This window comes from Dipodomys spectabilis, unplaced genomic scaffold, assembly GCF_019054845.1.
Source record: "Dipodomys spectabilis isolate Male_0828 unplaced genomic scaffold, ASM1905484v1 ptg000043l, whole genome shotgun sequence".
Lineage (NCBI taxonomy): Eukaryota > Metazoa > Chordata > Mammalia > Rodentia > Heteromyidae > Dipodomys > Dipodomys spectabilis.
Window position 1 is genome coordinate 35,728,354 of NW_024870720.1, and position 23,971 is coordinate 35,752,324.

The 23,971-nt window shown below is 42.2% G+C and overlaps 1 protein-coding gene across 1 annotated transcript in view; it reads right to left on the reverse strand.

Moving 5' to 3' along the window:
- Positions 1 to 4,473: 4,473 nt before the first annotated feature.
- Positions 4,474 to 23,971, reverse strand: part of Scd5 (stearoyl-CoA desaturase 5) — a 112,793-nt gene continuing 93,295 nt past the window's right edge. The window contains exons 4-5 of the mRNA XM_042678288.1: positions 6,550 to 6,782; positions 4,474 to 5,345 (exon numbers count right to left, since the gene is read on the reverse strand). Of these exons, the coding sequence (XP_042534222.1) occupies positions 5,155 to 5,345; positions 6,550 to 6,782 (424 nt within the window). The 3' untranslated portion in view covers positions 4,474 to 5,154. The remainder of the gene's footprint in view (positions 5,346 to 6,549; positions 6,783 to 23,971) is intronic.

Consider the following 23,971-nt stretch of genomic DNA (forward strand, 5'->3'; position numbering starts at 1 on the left):
TGATTGCTCCTGAGGGCTCTGGCCTCATCACTGGGTCTATTTATAGCTTTATCATTGTATGCATTATTGGGAGGTCCTGGAAAGTAAGAGCTGGAGACTGACAGGAAGAAGTGGATCACTAGAGTATCTGATGCCTGGATCCTTCCTGTCTCAGAGCCACCACACATTCCCCATTAAAGATGTCTGCCTCATTCCATGGGCCCAGTACAATAGAGCTAAATGACCATAGACTGAAAGTTCTGAAACTGAACCCAAATAAATACTTCCAGCAGGGTATAATGGTTTATGCCTATAATCCCACCTATTCGGTAGACTGAGGCAAAAGTTTGAGACCCTATCTGTAAAATTAACACAAAAAGGGTTGTGGGAATGACTCATCTGGTAGAGTGCCCGCCTAGCACTGTTGAGACCCTGAATTCAAACCCCACCACTGCTTAAATAAATAAAACAAACCTTTCTTCCCTCAAGCTGTTTGTCTCAGGTATTTTGTCATAGAAACAAAAAGAAACTAATATACACAGTTCCTGTCAGATGTCAAGGCTTCTTCAAGCAGAGGGGAGAAGACTCCAAAAATGACCAAGGTGGACAGGGTAATCAATCCAGTCAGATTCCTTATAGAAGGGATACTGACGCTCTGAGAGATGAAGGTCATGAGACTAGTGGATAACAGAACCAGGCCTAGAAGCTGACCTCTACTTCCGGTCCACAGTCTCCGGGTGACACAAACTCCCTCTTGCTGGCCGTGTCTGAGTCATGCATTACCCTCTGTTGATGTCTCATGAGGCTTTATGATGCACCAGGCATTGAGGGTTTTGATAGAGTATCTTTCTTTTTTTCATTTTTTTATCAATAAGTTTTTTTATTGTGAAAATACTGTACAGAGGGGTTACAATTACATGAGCAAGGTAATGAGTACATTTCTTATCAAGCATTGTTGCCTCCTCCTTTGTTTCCCCTTCCCATCCCTGCCCTCTCATCTCCACCCCTCCACCTCTCCCTCCCCACCAAAGTTGTAAAGTTCGTTTTTGACATAACATCTTGTACATCTCACTGGTGCAATGGGTCCACCTGTATCCCTAGTTAAACAATTTGTTTTTTCCCTTCACCTCCCCAAATTATACCAATATCAAATACAGTGAAAACAGGGGTTATACCGTGGGGGAAGGGACATACAAAGCAACAAAGAAATCATCTTATAAACATGTTAGAAACAATTGCAAGAAAGAAAAACCATTTGAATCCTTATCGTGGGTTCATTTTGCCTAACATTAACTTAGAGTATCCTTCTTACAGTACTTTCTTTTACTAAAGTGTTTTTCCTTGTGGGCTATATGTTATTGCTTCATCACATTTTGGGAATGGAACAACGCACACACATACAAACACATAGATAGGCACACATGCACATATAAAAACACACATACACGTGAGACACACACATACATTTTACCAAGCACATTCTATCCTTTTAACTGCAATCTGTGTTCTTCCCCTCAGGCTCAATTATTTCACCCCAATTTTTGACCATGCAGGCTCCAGAAAGGATAGGTGTTAATTTGACAGATGTTTCAAATCTGAAGCTAGACCTATTCTCATTCTTGTTGCTGCCAATGAATATTAAGGCTTAATAGTCACTACACAGAATCTGGCTTAATTCTCTGTCTGTAGATAAGAAAATGAGCTCAGTCAGGGAATCCTAGTGCTTACCTGTAATCCCGGCTACTTAGGAGATAGTGATCAGAAGAATTGGTGTTTAAGGCCAGCCTGAACAAAATGTTAGTGAGATATGATCTCAACCAAGGTGCTGTGTATGGGTGTGAATGCCTGCCATGTCCGAGTCTGGGAGGCATAGGTAAGAAGATCCAGATCCAAAGCCAGCCCTGGGGTGGAAAAGGGGTAGTGGTGTTAGACACAAACAAAAAACCATGAGACCCTATCTAAAAAATAACCAAAGCAAAAGGACCGAAGGCATTATTCAAGTAATAGGACCTCACAAGTACATGGCCCTGAGTTCAAAAGAAAAAAGAAAGGAAAAAAAAAAGATTAGAATTTCCTTCTAAGGCAAAAGAAACAAGAAAATTGCAAAAGGAAAGGTAAACTTAGGATTTTTATCTCCTAAAGAACCCACAGCTAGCCAGGGATATAGCCCGGACCAAAAGTACACCTGAGTTGGTTCCACTAACCCAGGCCAGCTCCACACCGTGGCCATCATATGTGGGGTGGGAGTGGGGGTGATGGCATAATACACACTATTGGAACTGCTTTTCCTGGACCCCCCCCCCCCATTAGATTCTGGGTGGAGGCAGCTGCAACAACATTTGTAGGCCTGAGATTAAAGACAGGACCTAGGGAGACTACTCTCTTACCTCAAACTGAACCTTTCAAAAATGTAGCAACCTCTCTCAGGCTTCCTGGGACAGGCTTAGAGAAATGCTCCCAGAACTGACTTCTTTCTTCAGATGCTGCTGAAGTGGACAGGGAATACTAACATGGAAGATGCTACAGTGATGTAACTTTCAACTACTTCTTCCTCAAATCAACACATTCCTGGACACAGCTACAGGTCTGGGACTGCCGCTCAGACTCCCAGGAGCAAGGCTCTAGATTTACTTGGACTGCTATAGAAGCAAAACCCTCTTTTGTGAGATTTTTAGATAGCTGTACTCAGTGCAATTTTTATATTAGCATTAAGTTTAGTGCCTGAAGGGATCAAAGATTCACATGAAACACTCCCGCCCAGGGCCATTTTAGGTCACATGTTGCAAACCCACCTGGAAGGTGAGTACCTTCTATCAACACTTTAGGCAAGGTTAGCAATAGGGGACTGACACAAGAAGCTGCTGAAAAATGTCACAGGTAGATGTACAGTGTCTTTACACCAGTGTTCTAGAATTCAGACTGAGAAGTCTGTCTGATGGCTGGGACAGCTGCTTCAGGACACCACACAGAAACTTGGAAGCCAGCGCTGGAGGCTGACATCTGTAATCCTAGCTATTGAGAAAGCTGAGATCTAACGATTGCAATCAATTTGAAGCCAGGCCAGGTAGGAAAGTCCATCAGACTCTTATTTCTAGTTAACCAGCAAAATGCCAGAAGTGGAGGTGTGATGCATGTGGTAGAGCATCAGCCTTAAGCAAAAAAGCCACGTGAGAGCAGGAGGCCCTAAGTACACACACACACACACACACACACACACACACACACACAAAGAGACTTGAAGACTCAGGCCTGGGTGACATAAGTCTGTTCCCTCCCCCCCTTCACCCCCGGTCATCAACAGTGCAGTTTAGAATCCTACGTTCTCCTTTGGATGACATGTGGGCATAGAGATTCCTGTTTACAGCTAGAAACTGAGTAAGTGATAGGATTGGTCAGTGAGAAACCAGAAACAGGACCACTGGAATTTGTATTCTCTACATTAGACTTGCCAGCTCCCTCTGGCTGGGTCTCAGGTAGAAGGGACAGGGCAGGTCTGATCTTGACTGTCCAAGTCAAAGGTGAGTCATCTAGTCATCACCAAGCATCAAGCACTCCCATTTGCTAAGCAACATTTAAATATCTGGACAAGAACACCAATGAATTCATAATCATTTATTGTAAATCACTCAAAGATTATACATTATTGATGGCAAAAGACATTTTAAACACCTGCTAGATGGAAAAAACTTCATTATGATCATTTCCAACTGGTATCATTTCTTTTTCTAATGTTTAAATCCTACATCTGTCCTGAAAATATCTATCTTCAGATCATTCTGATAGTAACAATATAAAGCCTTTCTTTGCTCTAATATCTAACACAAAGGGCACACTGTCCTGTTAACTCAACATGCGCTCCACAAGGTGACTTCACACATAAAAATTGTTGCAATTTAGAAGCTGCATAATGATCACATTATATCTTGTTACAAAGTCGATGATGGCTACATGCGGATGACACATTTGTAGACAAGAGAATTCTAGATAACTGCCGGTTATTAAGATCTGATGGGCTGGTGTGGAAAATTAATACACCTATTTAGCAGAAGTAGCTTAAGTACATGCATGGATGGCGAGCATCAATCAGAATACAAATTAGCTGTCTAAATATTTAAATGAGAGCTGAATTTGAGCTTGTTTGATGTCTGGTATTTCTGAGTTACATACCTTTAAGATTACAATAGCAAAAAGAACACAAACATTTAAACAGGCATTGATTAATGGGTTGGGCTGAGCCTTCAATTTTGGATATAAAACCAGCTCCATAGAAAACAAATCTTTTAAAGTACAATGGTGAACCATCAGCAAACTATAAACAGGGCAGAAAAGTACAAGACCCATTTCCTGAATCCTCACTCTTTTCAACTTTTGGGTTCTCTGTGTGTCTCCGTGTGTCTCTGTCTCTGTCTCTGTCTGTCTGTCTCTGTCTCTGTCTGTCTCTGTCTCTGTCTCTCTGTCTCTGTCTCTGTCTCTGTCTCTCTCTCTCTGTCTCTCTCTCTCTCTCTCTGGGGAACTGAGATTTGAACTCAAAGCCTGGGACACTATCACTTAGCTTTTTTGCTCAAGGCCTACCATTTGCTCTACCATTTACTTGGGCCACAGATACACTTCAGGCTCTTTGCTAGTTAATTGGAGAAAAGAGTCTTTTGGACTATACTGCCCAGGCTGGGTTTGAATTCTGATCTTCAAATCTGAGCCTCCTAAGTAAATAGGATTAGAGGTGTGAACTATCAGTACTTGCATAGATTCTCTCAAACAAAAACCCCATCCACACAGTAGTTGTAAAACAAGAACATTCCCAAGTTACTCCAAAAACCCTCTTTTGTCTTCTACTCTCCCTCTCTGCTCCTCAGTGTGTTTAAAAGCAATGTTGGATTAATGCACAGAAAATAAAAGCAATGCTCTCGTGGATCATTCTGTCTGGGTTAACATCACATGTAAGCACAGAATAATGTGAATTTGACATAGGATTACTATAGAGATTAAGTCACACTGATGTTAAATCATAGTACTAATATTAACCTAGTTGTAGCTGACACTATTTGAGACAAATCAAGAATTCCAAAACCACATGGATTCCATCCCCTCTACCACCCAACTCGCCAGAGATCTACAGTAACAAAGACATGGGTGAACATCAAGGTCAGTCAGACTTGTTGAACAGCTGGTCCCACTTCAGGCACTGCCATCTCCAGTCTTGGCTTTCCGGGCCTCAATCATTGACTTGGTGGCCCGTTTGCGGTCAGTGGCCAGCCCCAGCAAGCACATGAAGTCAATGAACCAGGTGGTTGGGTTGAAATTTAAGCCAAATTCACTAGCAGAGTAGTCAAAGGGAAAGGTGTGATGGTAGTTGTGAAATCCTTCCCCTGGAATACAAAGCAGCCATTCAGACAACTCAATCACCCACCACCTCCTGCACAGGATTTTGTCATGTGACTTAAAAATTATCTATCTATCTATCTATCTATCTATCTATCTATCTATCTATCTATCTATCTATCTGTCTATCTATCTATTTATTTGCTGGTTTTGTGGTTTGAAGTCAAGGCCTGACTGTTTGCTATCTCTGAGCTTTTTTTTTTTTTTTTTTCTCACAGTAGCACTCTGCCACTTGAGTTACAGCTCCACTTCTGGCTTTTTTTTTTTTAGTTAGTTTTTTGGAGATATGAGTCTCACAGACTTTCTGCCCAGGCTGGCTTTGAACCGTGATCCTCAGATCTCAACCTCCTGAGTAGTTAGGATTACAGGTGTGAGCCACCCAGCATGTCATGTGTTTTTTTGAGGGTTTAACATATACAAGACTTTGTGTTGGGTTCTGTGGGGATAAAATCTTGGTTGCAGTCTTCAAGAACATTTATTCATTTGGTGAGACAACCTAAGCATGAACAGGAAATAATACAGGAACCAGCATACGTTACAAGAATAACTTTCTTGCGTGAATTGTAAACATGACACATAACTCTAGCCCTGAACTTTCCAAGCTAAATGCTTCTTGAAATGTCAAATGGAACTCATTGAAATCTGTTGAATAGTAAGGAGTAGCTGAGATGTGGAAAGTGAGTATAGCTTATTGAAGTACTGTATGTGTGAGATGTCAGAGTGAAAACTTTCTGAACAGTTAACATAAACTTAAAAGAATGAATGACAGGAAAGTCATATAGGTTCTGTCCAGGATAGGTGCACTAGTGGGAGGATGAATGGAGAGGGGAAGGGTGGGTGAATAGGATCAAAATAATTTATGTACATGTGTGCTTTGTGAAAATAGAACAATGAGGCTGTTGAGATTGGCTTAGCAAGGGGGAGGGGGAGGAGGAAATGTAATGGAGAGGGAGCGTTGATCCAAGTGCATTGTTTGCATACATGGACATGTCAACGTGAAACCCCTTCAGAAACCAAATGATGCTAATAAAAATGTAGGGGAAAAAAAGAAAATTATCACACTCTTATGCAAGAGCCAGGCAGGATCCTAGGTTAAAGCTCAAATTCACTCTTCTCTCTTTTACAAATCCCAGAAAGTCCCTAAAATCCAGGCTGCCATTCTCCCCATTTGGCTGACACCCTCCTACTCACCAATGGCGCCCAGGGCCACCAGCGGGTTCTGCCGAGGGCTGATATGCCTGTCATAGGGCCGGTTCCCGTACATGTGGGCTGCACTGTTGACGAGCCATGTGCCATTGAGGGCGATGGTGTAGCGGAGAATGGAGGCCAAGAAGTAGGAATTCCACAGACTCTCTCCCCAGATATACCAGGGTACGAGGGCAGGGACCACAAAGCACATGAGCACCACGCTGGTCTTATAGTACCTGTGAGGTCGGACATCACATAACCATTAGGCACCTGCTTGTGGAGATGGAGACAGCTAGACTAGAAACACCCAAGGAAGGAACTGTGCCGTGAGCTCCTCCATCTCCTCCTGTATAAGAAGAATCTTTGTCTGAGACTGTGGAGGCATCACAAACCCAAAGACCTACAAAGGTTAGGCAAGTAATTCATATTTGCTGTAGGAAGTGGTCAGCCTTATAGCATTCTTCAGAAGCATTTCAATATAAAATAATCAAATATATGCTAGCCAAACACAGAAGACACTTGTATCCTGTGAGACACAGTTTGAGATAGCTCAAAATTTTTCTTTTCATTAGTCAATCTAAGACTTATGTTTTCTTAAATCATTTCAAGAAATAATCATGCCAGTTGTCAGTGCCTCACACCTGTAATCCTAGCTATTCAGGAAGCTGAGATCTGAAGATTGTAATTTGAAGCCAGCTCAGGCAGGAAAGTCCATGAGGCTCTTAGAACCAATTAACTAGCAAAAAAAAAGAAAAGAAAAGAAAAAGAAGCTGAGTTACGGCTCAACCAACAAAGTACCAGCCTGGAGAAAAAAAATGGTAAGTGAGCGTGCAAGGTCCTGAGTTCAACCCCAGTACCATCATGGAAAGAAATGTGAGTGGGAAAAAAAGAGGGAAAAAAAAGAAAGAAAAAGAGGAAAGAAGGTAGCAAGGAAGGAAGGAAGGAGGAAAAAGAAAGGAAGGGGAAAAAGAAGGAAAGGAAAGAGGGAGGAAAGTAAGAAGGGAAGGAGGGAGGGATGGAGGAAGGGAAGGAAGGAAGGAGATTCAGAATTTCTTGCATCATACCAAGTATATGTTTCTTTACTTAGTTTACTAAGAAGTAAGTGACCCTCATTTCAATTTTTTTTTGCCCACCAGAGGTAATACTCCAAACCAGCATAAAAAATAAATAACCGGGGCTGGGAAGGCTCAGTGGTAGAGCACTTGCCTTGCATGCTCGAGGCCCTGGGTTCGATTCCTCAGCACCACATAAGAAAAAAGCCAGAAGTTCTCAGCAGTTCATGAAACTTTCTCCAAAATAGACCATATCATAGTTCATGCAAGGAACTTAAGCAAATACAAAGGGATCGACATAATCCCCTGTATCCTATCTGACCACAGTGGAATCAAGCTAGCTTTCAATAACAAAGCATACCGCAGAAATTTCTCTAATACATGGAAATTGAACAGCACACTCCTTAACAAGGCCTGGGTAACAGAAGAGATCAGAGAAGAAATAAAGCATTTCCTACAACTCAATGAAAATGAAAACACCTCACAAAGAAACTTGTGGGACACAGCAAAAGCAGTCCTGAGGGGCAAATTTATTGCCCTCAGTGCCCACATCAAGAGAATGGAGACAGACCAAGTAAATAATCTCATGTTGCAACTAAAACAGCTAGAAAAACAAGAAAAAATGGGACCTAAAGCTACTAGACGAAGCCAGATAACCAAATTGAGAGCAGAGATTAACCAATTAGAAAATCAGAAAACCATAACCAAAATAAACCAAACAAAAAGCTGGTTCTTTGAAAAAATAAACAAAATTGATGGCCCGTTGGCAAGATTAATTAAAAAAAGAAGAGAGGAAACCCATATTAATAGGATTAGGGATGCCACAGGAAACATCACAACACGTACCCAAGATATCCAAACAATTCTAACAGACTACTTTCAAAAGCTATACTCTCTAAAGGAAGAAAATCTGGCGGAAATGGATGCATTTTTAGAGAAATACAAGTTACCCACACTGAGCAAAGAAGAAGTTAACCAATTAAATAAGCCAATATCCTATAATGAGATACAGGAAGCTATCAAAAGTCTTCCAACAAAAAAAAGCCCAGGACCAGATGGATTCACAGCAGAATTCTGTAAGACCTTTAAAGAAGAACTAATACCCATACTCCTCAAGCTCTTCAGAGAAACAGAGAAGGAGGGAGCTATCCCAAACTCATTCTACGAAGCCAATATCACACTCATCCCCAAACCAGGCAAAGACCCAACCTAAAAGGAGAATTACAGGCCAATCTCCTTGATGAACACAGATGCAAAGATCCTTAACAAGATTCTAGCTAACAGAATCCAGAAACACATAAAAAAAATAATACACTATGATCAGGTAGGCTTCATCCCAGAGACACAGGGATGGTTTAACATACGTAAGTCGATAAATGTAATCCAGCATATCAACAGAGCCAAGGTCAAGAATCACATGATTATCGCCACAGATGCAGAAAAGGCCTTTGATAAAATTCAACATTCATTCATGCTAAAAGCTCTGGAGAAAATAGGAATAGAAGGAACATTTCTAAAAACAATAAAAGTCATTTATGACAGACCAATAGCCAATATTATACTTAATGGGGAAAAGCTACAACCAATCCTCCTAAAAACAGGAACAAGGCAAGGATGTCCACTGTCTCCACTCCTCTTCAACATAGTCCTAGAACCCTTAGCCAGGGCAATAAGGCAAGAAAAAGACATTAAAGGGATCCGCATAGGGAAAGAAGAAGTGAAACTATCCCTTTTTGCAGACGACATGATACTATACCTCCACGATCCCAAAAACTCCATCCCCAAACTTTTAGAAATCATAAGTCACTTCGGCAAAATAGCAGGATACAAAATAAACCCACAAAAATCAGTTGCCTTCCTATACACTGATAACGCACAGGAAGAGAGGGAAATAAAGGGAGCAACCCCATTCACAATAACCTCCCCAAAAATAAAATATTTAGGAATTAACCTAACCAAAGATGTAAAAGAACTATTTAATGAGAACTATAAAAAGTTAAAGAAAGAAATTGCAGAAGACACTAGGAAATGGAAAGACCTCCCATGCTCCTGGATAGGCCGACTTAATATAGTAAAGATGGTGATACTTCCAAAACTAATATACAAATTCAATGCAATTCCTATTAAAATCCCAATGACGTACATCACTGAAATACAGAAAACAGTCCAAAAATTTATATGGAACAACAAAAGACCTAGAATAGCCAAAACAATTCTAGGGGATAAAGACAATATGGGAGGGCTATCCATGCCAAACTTCAAACTCTACTACAGAGCTATAATCACAAAGACAGCATGGTACTGGCACAAAAACAGACCCGAAGACCAATGGAACAGAATAGAAGATCCAGATATAAATCCACAGGCCTACAGCCAGCTGATATTCGACAAAGGAGCCAAAGACATACAATGGAAGAAACACAGCCTCTTCAACCGCTGGTGCTGGGAAAACTGGGCAGCCACATGCAGAAAACTAAAAGTGGACCCCAGCCTATCACCATGCACCAACATCAACTCAAAATGGATTAAAGACCTTGACATTAAACCTGAATCTCTGAAACTACTGCAGGACAGAGTAGGAGAGACACTTGAACTAATAGGCACAGGAAGGAACTTCCTGAACAGAGTCCCAGGGTCACAACAAGTTGGAGAGAGACTCAACAAATGGGACTACCTTAAAATAAAAAGCTTCTGCACAGCTAAATCTATCGCAACTAAGCTAGAAAGACAACCAACTAATTGGGAAAAAATATTTACCAGCAATATATCATACAAGGGGTTAACATCCTGTATATACAGGGAACTCAAGAAACTAATCCCTCCCAAACCTAACAAACCAATTACTAAATGGGCAAGGGAACTAAAGAGGGACTTCTCAAATGAAGAAATAAAAATGGCAAAGAAACACATGAGGAAATGTTCATCATCCCTGGTGGTGAAGGAAATGCAAATAAAGACAACCCTGAGATACCACCTCACCCCAGTCAGAATGTCCCACATCCACAAATCAGCCAACGACAAATGCTGGAGGGGATGTGGAGAAAGAGGAACCCTATTACACTGCTGGTGGGAATGTACACTTATACAACCACTTTGGAAAGCAGTCTGGAGGGTCCTTAGAAAGCTAAAGATTGACCTCCCTTACGACCCAGTCATACCACTTCTAGGCATCTACCCTGAACAACAGGAACCAATACACAAGGACACGTGCACCTCCATGTTTATTGCAGCACTGTTCGCAATAGCTAGGATATGGAAACAACCTAGATGCCCCACCACAGATGAATGGATCCAAAAATTGTGGTATCTATACACAATGGAATATTATGCAGCCATTAGAAATGACAAAATAATGGCATTTGCAGGGAAATGGATGGAGCTAGAAGGAATCATGTTGAGCGAGGTAAGCCAAGAACGAAGAGACAAACGGTACATGGTCTCCCTGATAAGTGGATGCTAAATCCAAAAGGTTAGGTGATACGACAAAACTAACAGGACTTAAGAAACAAAGAACTCCCGCTCATCTGGTTGAACCACTACTAAATATCCCCATGCTGCTGATCACAACATGGTATATAACATGTGAACACTGTTATATATTACAGACTGTGGTAGACAATTTGCTCCAGGGAAGTTAGAATGAACTTGTGACTTTGAAATTATGTAATCATTTAATCACAATCAAAAAAAAAAGAACCTCGGGGAAGGGAGGGAGGGAGGGGATGGTAGGGGGAAAACAATGGAGGGGGTAACAATGTTCAAGAGGAAGTGTACTCATTACCTCACTCATGTAACTGTAACCCTCTGTATAGTAGCTTTACAATAAAATAAAATTAAAAAAAAAAAAGAAAAAAGCCAGAAGTGGCACTGTGGCTCAAGTGGTAGAGTGCTAGCCTTGAGCTGAAGAGCTGAAGGACAGTGCCCAGGCCCAGAGTTCAGGCCCCACGACCGGACCCAAAAATAAATAAATAAATAACCAAATAACCAAATAACCAAATGAACAAAAACATAACCACATAAAAAAGGTAATCATTAAAAAGCAAACCAGTCCTGGGGTTGTGGCTCATGCTTATAATCCTAGATATTTAGAAAGCAAGATCTGGAAGATTAAGGTTCAAAGTCAACCAGGCAGAAAAGTCTATAAAACTCATCTCCAAAATAATCAAAGAATCATCAAAACGCCATGCTGGTAGAATAGCTAAACAAGCAAATTAAGTAAGCACAAAACCTTGAGTTCAAGCCCCAGTACTAGCAAAAATAAATAAATAAAGCAAACCTCTGCTAGCATGGGCATCTAGCAGACATTTACTGAGACCCAGTATGTGGCAGTGACTAATGTACTCACAAACACTCTGAGGAAGGGATTGTTATTTTGCCCATCTTAAAGGTGGGACAATGGTGAAAGAAAAAAGCTATGCTGTTGGCCTGGAGTCAAATGATCAATAAATGATAGGACCTCATATTTGAAGCTTGGGTGCCCATGGTTCACGCCTGTCATCCTAGCTACTCAGAAGGCTGAGATCTGAGGATTGTGGTTTGAAGCCAGCCAGGGCAGAAAAGTCCCCATGAGATTCTTATCTCCAATTAACTACTCAAAAACCACAAGTGGATCTGTGGCTCAAAGTAGTAGAGAACTAGCTTTGAGTAAAAGAACTCAGGGACAGTGCCCAGGCCCTAAATTTAAGCCTCGACTGTGAGCAACATCATTTCATCATGTTATTCTGCCTTTCAAATGAAATCACGTAGGTGTGCTTGTATATTGCTAGTTGTAGGTGAGTTTCCTGATAATTATTTTTCTTGGGCAATACATTAGTCCATCTATTTTCCAGTATTACAGTAAAAGATGGCTGCATTCCAATAGAAAGTGAATGACTAGGGGCTGGGAAGGTGGCTTAGTGGTACAGTGCTTGTCTCACATGCATGAAGTCCTGGGTTCGATTCCTCAGCACCATATAAACAGAAAAGGCTGGAAGTGGCTCTGTGGCTCAAGTGGTAGAGTGCTAGCCTTGAGCAAAATAAAGCTCAGGGACAGTGCCCAGGCTCAGAGTCCAAGCCCCAGGACTGGCAAAAAAAAAAAGAGGAGTGGGGTGTGATGGTGGGGTGGGGGAGGGGTGTCCAAAGACAACTCTGGGACTTGGTGGGCTCTGTAGAACCTCATGCAGAAGGCCTGTTGGGAGGGCTCTGGAGATACAGTGGTAAGGAATGGGGGCGGGGGGGGGGGGAAGGGGGGAGTAGAGGGAAGCAGCCCTGAGAAGAGGGAGGAGCTCACCAACCATGAGTTTCAATGAATTCAATGGGGGTGCTCTGACAAGGCCACCTTAAGAATTGCCCCCAAATGGAAGATGTGTCCACACATCCAGCCATTGGTCTCAGGGCACCTCTGGCAAGGTGAACCCATGGGTGAGGCAGCACCCTGTAGACAAAGGCACTTTCCAGAAGGAATAACCGTTGGAGGTGGGAATATAAGCTAGGAGGGCATCTGGGTAGAGTGCACTGGCCACAAACCTGAGGTCTGGGCTGAGTGCATGAAGAGGCAGGGGGTGGGCGTGGTGCATATCAGCACTTCCCAGGAGAGTGAGGCAGTGGGATTGCAAGTCTGAGGTCAAGCTGGAATACATAAAGTGAGCTCCAGTCTCAAGGCTGGGCAGCAAGAAAGCAGCTGACAGTGCTAAGAGAAGGCACCTTGCCACTCAGAGTTCCTTCTCTTTACAACCCAAGCCTCTCAAAGGAGCCTCTTGCAGTCCTCACTCCACTTCTGAAAAGAAATCCAAGGCTTTTTCTGTGATGACTGGGGCAGGAAGAGTGCTGTGAACCTCTTGCCTAATCATCATGATAGACACAGTCCTGGCACGCTCCATCAATCAAGACCTTGTGGTGTAGAGAGGTGCCCTGGCTCCCTGCCTGGCCATCTGTGTTTGGCTATCACCTATAGAATTCAGTTTCCGATGGCACCCTCCGCTGTCTTCTCCTTCTGATCTGTCTAATGGGCCACCTGTCAGGCTTGGTGGCTCCATTGGCCGGACAGTCTGTGTAGGCAGTGCCTGTGGTAACAAGGCTTCCCAGGTGAGAGAGAAAGTCCTGGACATCACCAACTAGCACAAACATGCCCAGCCAAATTCTCTCTTCCTCGAAAAGACATATTCCTTAAAAAATAATAATAAAAATGTAAAAGGCCAGGTGCTGGTCCCTCACACATATAGTCACAGCTACTCAGGAAACTAAAGTCTAAGGATTTAGGGCAGGAAAATCTATGAAACTCATCTCCTGTTAACTGCCAAAAAGCTGGAAATACAGCTGTGGCTCAAGTGCTAGCCTTGAGCTGGAAATACAGCTGTGGCTCAAGTGATAGAGTGCTAGCCCTGAGTGGAAAAAAAAAAAAAAAAGCTCATGGACAGCACCTAGGCCCTGAGTTCATGCTCCAGCGAGGCTTGAACTCAGGACCATCACAATATAAATAAATAAATTGATTAATTTTTTAAGTTCCCCTTCCAGCAAAGATGTGGCAGGTTAAAGCTAGGGGTGCTCACAGATTGTCCTTCTTGATTTTCTACTAGGTGACCTCCCTGTGTGTTCTGTAACTGGATGGATGGATGGATGGATGGATGGATGGATGGATGGATGGATGGATGGATGGATGGATGGATGGATGGAAGGATGGATGGATGGATGGATGGATGGATGGATGGATGGATGGATGGATAGATGGATGGGGAATGGTAAAAAGCGTAGTGAGTCTGGGCTAGATTTCCAGTGCAGTAGCAATGGCAGTCTTAGCTCATGTTCCTACCCCCAGCCAAAAACTTGAAAAACTCTCCCTGATCATTTTAAACAGATTCAGCAAGTCTTTTCCCATGTGGCCAAGTAGCCCTTCCTCCCAGACACTGTTAACCTTGAACAGCTGTTCTCGGTTTATTCACGGCCACTGGGCCTCTGTGCTTTGGAACAAGTGCTATGCTGAGATAGCTTCCTAAAATTCTTGCTTAATATCACTCAAATCTGAATGGCCTTGCCAGTGATCCACAGAAAAACTCCACGAAGTCTTCCAGCCCCAAATCCTTAGGAGATTGGCTGGCAAGTGGCCATTAAAGTTGCTGGGGCTTTTTGCTAATGGCTCAAACATTTAACTACCCAAGTCAGCTACCTCCTAGCTATGTGACCTTCAGAGGAGTATTTGATGGTGCTGAGTCTCAGGTTTCTCTTGCAGAAAATGCTGTAGTAACAAATTTCTTAAGTAAGTGCCTACCATGTGCCAGACTATCCTAACATTGGGCTACAAAGCGAACTAAAGCAGACAAAAATCCCTGTGCTCATAGAACAAGGGAATTCTGGCAGAGATCTATATGTCATCTATTCTGATAGGAAAGTCGGATGATGAGCAACAGAAACAAATCTACCTTAGGCATGTTAGTGGTAAATACTAAGGAAAAAAATAAGGAAGAGAAGGAGACTGAGATACAGCCAGTACAGCTACTGTGATTTGAAACAGGATGTCTGGGGAAAACCTGGCTGACACTGACTTTTCAATAAAGACTTAAGGGAAAGGGAAACTTATCCATGTGGCTGAATAAGGCAGAGGAATGCCACACACACACACACACACACACACACACACACACACACAGGCCCTGGAGACATATGGGGGACAGCAGGAGAATTGGGAAAAGAGTGATAGGAGAGGAGGTGACAGAAATAACCAGGGAACCAAGTGTGGAGATTGTCGTTGCAAGCTGTCACAATCTAGGCAAGAGGAGAGTGGCTTGGAGCAGGAGGCTGATGGGAACAGTGGTGAGAATAATCAAATTCTGAATCTATTTCAAAAAGCAAGGACAGTACTTCTTAATAGCCTTGATGTTGCCAAGAAGGGAGGGAGGGGAGGCTGGAGAGGATGGGAGGTGATATGGGGCAGGATGGGTGAGAATCTCATTTTGGAGTGGTGTAGGAGAGGCTGTGGGAGATGCTTACTGTACACATTCATCCCGGAATGCCAAATAAAGGGTGTCACTAGGCTGGTGTGGAGATTAGAGTTTGTAGAGAGACAGGAGGTGGCGGGAATAGAGATGTGGAACGTATCAGCATATTAATGCATACCACTCATATATATTTTCTCAGTTAGGTTACACAACAGCCCCAGCTTCCTCCACCTTGATTCCATTGCTTCTTCAATGGGAGTTGATCTCAAAGACCCTTCCCAGTAAACCTTCTACAATGTCATATCTGCCTTAGAGCTAGCTTCTGGCTCTTGGACTGGTGCCAGGGTGGGATCATGGACACACTACAGACCATGAATTAAAGCTATTCTTATTTTTCAGCATCTGAGTTCTAGTAACAGACCTCTGACTCCTAAAAGAACAATTTTCTTTTTTAATTTTTTGCTTTTTTTCAGGGGCAACACTGAGGTTTGAACATGGAGCTTCATTGGTTGCTAGGCAGGCACTCTACCAATTGAGTCATGTTCTCAGCCCATTTTTGCTTTAGTTATTTTTCTAATAGAGTCTTGTTTTATTCCCAAGCAGGTCGCAGACTTTGATCCTTCCACCTACACCTTCTGTGTAACTAAGATCATCGATTGGCACTATTACATTGAACCTGTTGGTTGAGATGGGGTTTTGCTATTTTTTTTTTTTTTTTTGGCCAGATTGGCTTTGAACTGCAATCTTCTTGATCTCTGTCTCCCGAGTATCTGTGTTACAAGCATGAATCACTATGCTTGGCCTAAAAGAAGAACTTCTGACCATTTGTTTTTTTCTCTAAAAATTTGGTAAAAATTTGACAATATGTAGGATTGACAATCACTCTAACTGGTTCATTCTTTCTTGATTTAACATGTAAGTAGCTTCTTCTTTGTCTTTCTGAGAATACTTAGACACTAGAATAAGACTCTTAACATCATCAAGGGAGAAAAAGGTAAGACTAGAAAGAGGAGTTGGTAAGTATGTATCCAAGAATGAACCCATGGAACATGTGAAATAGGTTTGAAACCCAGAGATGTACTTGTTTTTGCCTGAAACACAAAAGCAAAATACTTGAACCACCTTAATGGTGATTCTAGAGCAGCTTTCTGTAGCTTAAAGGTGACACTTACTAGGCAAGTCTGCAGTAGATGTTGGAGATCTTTCCACTCCTACCACCTCACGGTTGCCCATCACACTAACACCACAGTAGCAAAGATGTGCCCCAGATGGTACTTCAGGACCAATGTGTGTAATGGCATATAATAGTGTCCCAATGCAAGTGAGCTCTGGCGTGCTGTGTAAATATAGACAACCCTGTAACTTTGTCATCTTTGAATAACTGTATTCCAATATACTAAATCATGATAAAGAGAACTGAAACATAGAGAATCTCTTTGACCAGAAAATTGTCTAGGCAGGGCTGGAGGCTCACACCTGTAACCCTAGCTGTTCAGGAAAACTGTGATCTGAGGATTGCAATTGAAGCCAATCTGGGCAAGAAAGACCATGAGCCTCTTATCTCCAATTAATGAGCAAAAGCAGGAAGTAGAGCTTGGCTCAAGTGGTAGAATGCTAGGCTTGAGCAAAAAAAGCTAAGGGAGACACCCAGGCCCTGAGTTCAAGCCCTCGTACTGGTACACACACACACACACACACACACACACACACAAAGTTCTATGCAAAAGAATTGTTTTGGCATTTTCTCTTTCCTCCTCCTCCTCCCTATCCTCCTCTTTACCACCCCCTTTTCCAAATGTGGGTGTGATCAACATCTTAAAACTCATTTTTCTTTGGATGAAAAAAAAATTGCTGTTCTCAGTCTGCAAGCATAGTCCTACTGCTTGGTTAGCTAGCTGTAAGCATGGCAGCCTCAAGCTGGTGGTTTGTAAGATGTTTACAGAAAAATCTATCCGAGCATGAAGGAACAGAGAGCAACCTGCCAGCTGGCTTCCAAGTGGGGCAGCCCAAGGAAATGTGAAAAGAAGCAAACACCTCAATGGGTGAGAAAGAAATTACAGCCCCACAAATGTATCATCATGATGAGCAATGAGCTGCCACCGGCATCTTGATTAAACATGTTTGCTTTTGTGATTTCACTTAAAGCTTCACCAGAAACTCATTTTCCCTTCAATTTTTGCATCTTGTAGGGCACCAGAAAAAAAATGAAGTGTATGCCTACTAAACATTTATTTAGAGGACAAATGATATGTGCTGGCGGTTTATAACAGGATTGCACACTCTATTCCCTTCCCCATCCCCCCAGGCATCACCCACAGCATGGGGACTGAGCTTGTGTTTGGATGCAGGGCTGGAGATGGAAGCTTCATGGAGAAGCTCTTGAAGTGTCACAGGAAATCCTAGCTACCCAGGAAGGTGAGATCTGAGAAAAGTCTCTGTGAGGTCAGCAAAAAGTCAGAAGTGGCGGTATGGTTCAAGTGGTAAAGCAGCAGCCTTGAGCAAAAAGACAAGTGAGAACGCAAACCCCAGTATAGGCACATGCACACACACACACACACACACACACACACACACACACACACACACACACACACACATGTGCGCGCGCTCACACACACACACAAAACCACAAGGAAGTAAGGGAAGAAAATAACTAGGAGTGCTGTAAGTGTGGCCTAAACTGTAGAACGCCTGCTTAGTAAGTGAAAAATCCCTGAGTTCAATCCCCAGGACCACCTAGAAAGGAAGAAAAGAGGGGAGAAAAGTAGGGGATGGAAAGGAAGATGAGGGGAGAAGAGTAGAAAAGAGGGGAGAAGAAAAGGGGAAGGGAGTTCTCTGTCCTCTTCAAACTTGTTTGAGCAAAGGATTTGAGAACCAGAGAACGCTGGGAAGGCGGCTCAGTGGCAGAGCGCTTGCCTTGCATGCTCAAGGCCCTGGGTTCGATTCCTCAGCACCACATAAGCAAAAAGAAAGAAGCTGGAAGTGGCGCTGTGGCTTAAGTGGTAGAATGCTAGCCTTGAGCTAAGAGCTGAGGGACAACGCCCAGGCCCAGAGTTTAGGCCCCATGACCAGACCCAAAAAAAAAAAAAGAGAATTTCATGAGAACCAGAGAACTAGGTTTGTTTGATTTTTGTGCAAATCAAGAGTGCACAGGGGATGGGTGTGAACTGAAGGGGTCTGGCATATAAAGACAATTAGGATTGGCACTGATTCAAGACAGCTTTCTGTATAAGCAGAGAGCAGGACTCATGCCGGGCAGTGTCAAAAGATCCCATGAAATAGAGTGCATAGCTGTCATTGCAGCACAGGGCCTATTTTGTCTCTACTGGGACAATTCTCTGTCCAAGGCTCTTGATTTAGCTCTAGTTAAATGGCTTCATAGGGTAATGGTGCCATCAACATGTTTAGTTTTCACTGCACTGTGTGTATTTGAACTTAATGACACTGTTATACTGCCTATGATTTTAGGAGTTTCTTTCTCACAAACAATGAGAGCGATGTGTGCACATGAGAGATGAGTGTGTGTTTTATTCTTCACCCTAGGAGTGATTCATTCACATATGAAGTGCCCTGATGCGCAGCTTAACAACACCAGACAAACTAATCAGCCCACTTGTCAGAGGTTGGGTACCAGTTGCTCACACCTACAATCCTAGCTACTCAGGATGCTGAGATCTGAAGATCTTGGTTTGAAGCAGGCCCAATCAGGAAAGTCTCTTATCTCCAAATCACTTCTAAGGAATTTATCACTAGGATAATAGAATGAATTTTCATTGGTTAAAAAAATTAAGTGTTGGGGCCAGGCACCGGTGGCTCAGGCCTGTAATCCTAGCTACTCAGGAGGCTGTGATCTGAGGATCACAGTTCAAAGCCAGCCCAGGTAGGAAGGTCTGTGAGACTTACCTCCAATTAACCACCTGGGCCCAAGTAGCTCACACCTATAATCCTAGCTACTAAGGATGCTAGTACTAGGGCTTGAACTCAGGGACTCACGCTCTTGCTTTGCTTTTTCTGCTTCAGGCTGACATGCTACCACTTGAGCCATACATCCATTTCCAGATTTTTGCTGGTTAAATGGAAATAAGAATTTCATGGACTTTACTTCCCAGGCTTGTCTTGAGCTGCAATTCTCGGATCTCAGTCTCCTAAGTAGCTAGGATTACAGGCGTGAGCCACCGGCCCCCGGCTTTAACTTATTTTTTAATTAACTTACTTTATTGTTATTATAAAGGTGATATACAGAGGGATTACAATTACATGAGTCAGGAAATTAGTACATATCCTTTCATACAGTGTCTTCTGTTCCCTCACTCTCTCCCAGTCCCTTCCTCCTGTCTCCACCCACAAGTTGTATAGTTCACTTTCATCCATGTCCAGTGAATTTTGTATTTTTAAGAGGAAAAAGATTTTGAGCCAGCCACTACTCAGCTTCTCAGGAAGCTGAGATATGAGAAACATGGTTCAAAGCCAGCCCCAGCAGGAAAGTCCATAAGACTATCTTCAAATAAACTACTCAGAAAAAGTTGAAAGTGGTGCTGTGGTTTAAGGGATAGAACACTAGCCTAGAGCAAAAGAAGCTCAAGGACAGTACTCAGGGCCTTAGTTCAAATCCCAGGACCAGGAGAGAGAGAGAGAAAGAGAGAGAGAGAGAGAGAGAGGATTTTTTTGGGGGGGGGTCTGGTCGTGGGGACTGAACTCTGGGCCTGGGCACTGTCCCTCAGCTCTTCAGCTCAAGGCTAGCACTACCACTTGAGCCACAGCACCACTTTCCGCTTTTTTCTTTTTGCTTATATGGTGCTGAGGAATCGAACCCAGGGCCTCAGGCATGCAAGGCAAGCGCTCTACCACTGAGCCACCTTCCCAGCCCAAGAGAAGATTTTGAATGAGTACCTGAAGAGAATACCCTGAAAGTAATACTTGGACCATTTATGTGCAAGTCTATGTCAATTCATAGTTACCTACAGTCACAGAAAGGAGAGGATACAAGGAGACGCTGGAGACAACTCAGGAGAAAAATCTCTAGCTTTCCGTTACTCATCACTTTTACAAATACAACTTGTAACACAAAATTTGAATGGTTTAAATCTTGGTTTCCCCATTCCTTCTCTTTTCCTGTGGTTAGCACAGGTGACAATGACTAAAATCACCAGGGACACAAAGAAAGAGAAAATCTAGAACATTAAATAGAAGCACAGAGAGCATACTATTTCAAAACTCTCCCTGCCCCAGCAGGGGCTGTTTCTGAATTTCTCTTCCTCATTTTCTTTGGATATTCTTGATTCTTGATCTTTAAGATCTAGAAATCCGCTTGCCACCATCTGGAATTTTGAGATTTTCTTTTTTGTTTTTGGACCAGTCCTAGGGCTTAAACTTGGGGTTTGGGCATTGTCCATGAGTTTTCTTGCTCAAGACTAGCATACCACTCTACCATTTGAGCCACAGCTCCACTTGCTTGTAGTAGTAGTAGTAGTAGTAGTAGTAGTAGTAGTAGTAGTAGTAGTAGTAGTTTTTTGGAGATAAGAGACTTTCCTGATTGGGCCTGCTTCAAACTAAAATCTTCAGATCTCAGCATCCTGAGTAGCTAGGATTATAAGTATGAGCAACTGGTACCCAGAAAACTCTGAGATTTTTTTTTAACACTCCATTCATGCCCTAAGGTTTGGCTATTGCAATCATATGTGATTAGTTGCTCTAATACCACATTCAGGTAAACATTGACTACAGGGAAGAAATAGTTTCCATTATCACAAAAATCCAAGCTCCCAGTCTAGTTGCACAGAATTAATTGTGAGGAATTTGAAAGTCTCTGTAGGTATAGCTTATTTTTTTTTTGAGATAAATAAGCTCTCAAATTCTGCCCATCTAAAAAACTACATACACAAATATGTGTCTGCATATATATGTATGTATATATATATATATATGTGGTTATATATATATATATATATATATATATGTGGTTTCTCTAGATTTCTTGGTAGTAATTTTTGTCTTCTTTAAAAGGAGACAGATAAGAGTAGTTTCAAAGAGAAAGCCAAGTGGCAGGATTATCTGTTCAATTGAGTTCATGAGCACGTTCTGACAAATCATATTCTCAGCACCAATTGCTTCATCAGAAGTGACAGGTTGGTTATTGTTTTACAGGAAAATGGGCAATGTAAGGAAAGTAAATGGCTGGCACAGTCCAAAGCCAACACTGTCAAAGATGACCCTCAGCAGGTCAGCTGACAGATTTCTCTCTCTTTCATCCCCTTCCATCTTTGTACTTTGACTATTTTAGACTAAAAATTCAACTCTCAGGGCAACCTTTCAAGGAGATATTCTTCCCTCAGGAATGGAGTTCTCTTATGCTCATTTTAACTTCTAAAACATTCCAAAGCCAGTAACACACAAGTGGCTCCTGCCTATATCCTAGCTACTCAGAAAGCTGAGGTCTGAGGATCATCGTTGGAAGCCAGCCCAGGCAGGAAAGTCTGTGAGATCCTTATCTCCAATGAACCAGCAAAAATAAAACTGGAGTGGGAACTGTGGCTCAAGTGGAAGACTACCATCCTTGAATGAAAAAACTAGAGGACAGCACCCGGGCTCTGAGTTTAAGCCCCAGTACTGGCACACACATGCATGTATACACACACACATACATACATGTACATGCATGTGCACACACAAATTCTGAACCCATGGAAACAATTAAGATGAATAGGAACAAGGAGGATGTGCTTTTGATTCACAAGGCTGGATTACATCAAGTATCTAGACAATGGTCCTCAGAAGTGGACCCCTCCACCTCTGCCAACGTAACTTTTAACAGGCTACCTAGATGACACCCTGAGCAGGCCAGTGGCTCACATGGCCCTCTACAACTTAAGGTGCTGTTGTTAAAGGAAATTGTTTAGCTAGCTGAATCAACAACAGGTGACTGGGCCTCCACTCACTGACTTTTCTTGCTGTCTGTGATTAAAAATTCAGAGATTCCTTATCCATACCAAACTCCAAACTCTACTACAAAGCCATAGCAATCAGTACAGCTTGGTACTGGCACAAGAACAGATCTCAGGACCAGTGGAATAGAACTGAAAACCCAGAAATGAACCCACAGACCTATAGCCACCTAATCTCGATAAAGGAGCTAAAAAAAAAATAGAAAGGAAGAAAGACTTTGCCAGTAAATGGTGCTGGCAAAATTGGTTAAACACCTGTAGAAAACTAAAGTTAGATCCTTATATATTGCCCTGCACCAGAATCAACTCCAAATGGATCAAAGACCTCAAAGTAAAAGCAGACATCCTGAACATATTAGAGGAAGGAATAGGAGAAACTCTAGGGCTCCTTGGCACAGGTTGAAATTTTCTTAATAAAGACACAGAAACACAACAAATCAAAGAAAGGTTGGAAAATGGTATTGCATGAAACTGCAGAGCTTCTGCATGGCAAATGATATAGCTGGCAAGATCAATAGAAAGCCCGCAGATTGGGAAAAGATCTTCACTAGCCATACAACTGACAAGAGCTTCATATCTAAAATATATTTGGAACTCAAAAAATTAAATCCCTCAAAAACAAATCCTCAAAGAAACAACTGCCCAATAAATAAGTGGGCTAAAGACTTGAGAGACTTCTCTGAAGAGGAAATAAGAATGGCCAATAGACACATGAAGAAATGCTCAACTTCTCTGGCCATAAAAGAAATGCAAATCAAAACAACATTGAGATTCCACCTCACTCTAGTTAGAATGGCTATAATCAAGAATTCTAATAACAACAGATGCTGGAGGGGATGTGGCCAAAAGGGAATGCTACTGCACTGTGGTGGGAGTGTAAACTTGTTCAACCACTTTGGAAAGCAGTATGGAGGTTCCTCAAAAGACTCCACATAGAGCTCCTCTATGACCCAGCAATCCCACTTTTGGGCATTTGATCACAAATGATCACAAACAAGACCATACTGAAGATACCAGCACCACTGTGTTTACCACAGCATTATTTACCATAGCTAAGATATGGAACCAACCCAGATGCCCCTCAGTAGATGAATGGATCAAGAAAATGTGATATATATATATATATATATATATATGAATTCTTTGCTTCCATCAGAAAGAATGACACCACCCCATTTGTTAGGAAATGGAAAGACTTGGAAACAATTATATTAAGTGAAGTAAGCCAGACCCAAAGAGACATAGATCCCATGGTTTCTCTTATTTGTAATAACAAGTATATGTCTAGGATAACCTTACCAGATGAGCAGAAAAGGTGAAAAGCTATGTACATACGACTATATAAGATGATGTTAAGTGAAATGAACCCCAAGATATGGACACAAGAGGTTTTCCTTTGTCGTTGCTTTTAATGTATTATGCGATTTTTTTTTGTTTCTTTTGTATGTTCTTCCCACTATTGTATATCCCCTACTGTCACTGTATTTGATTTTGGTACCCTGCATCTTGTATATGCAATTAT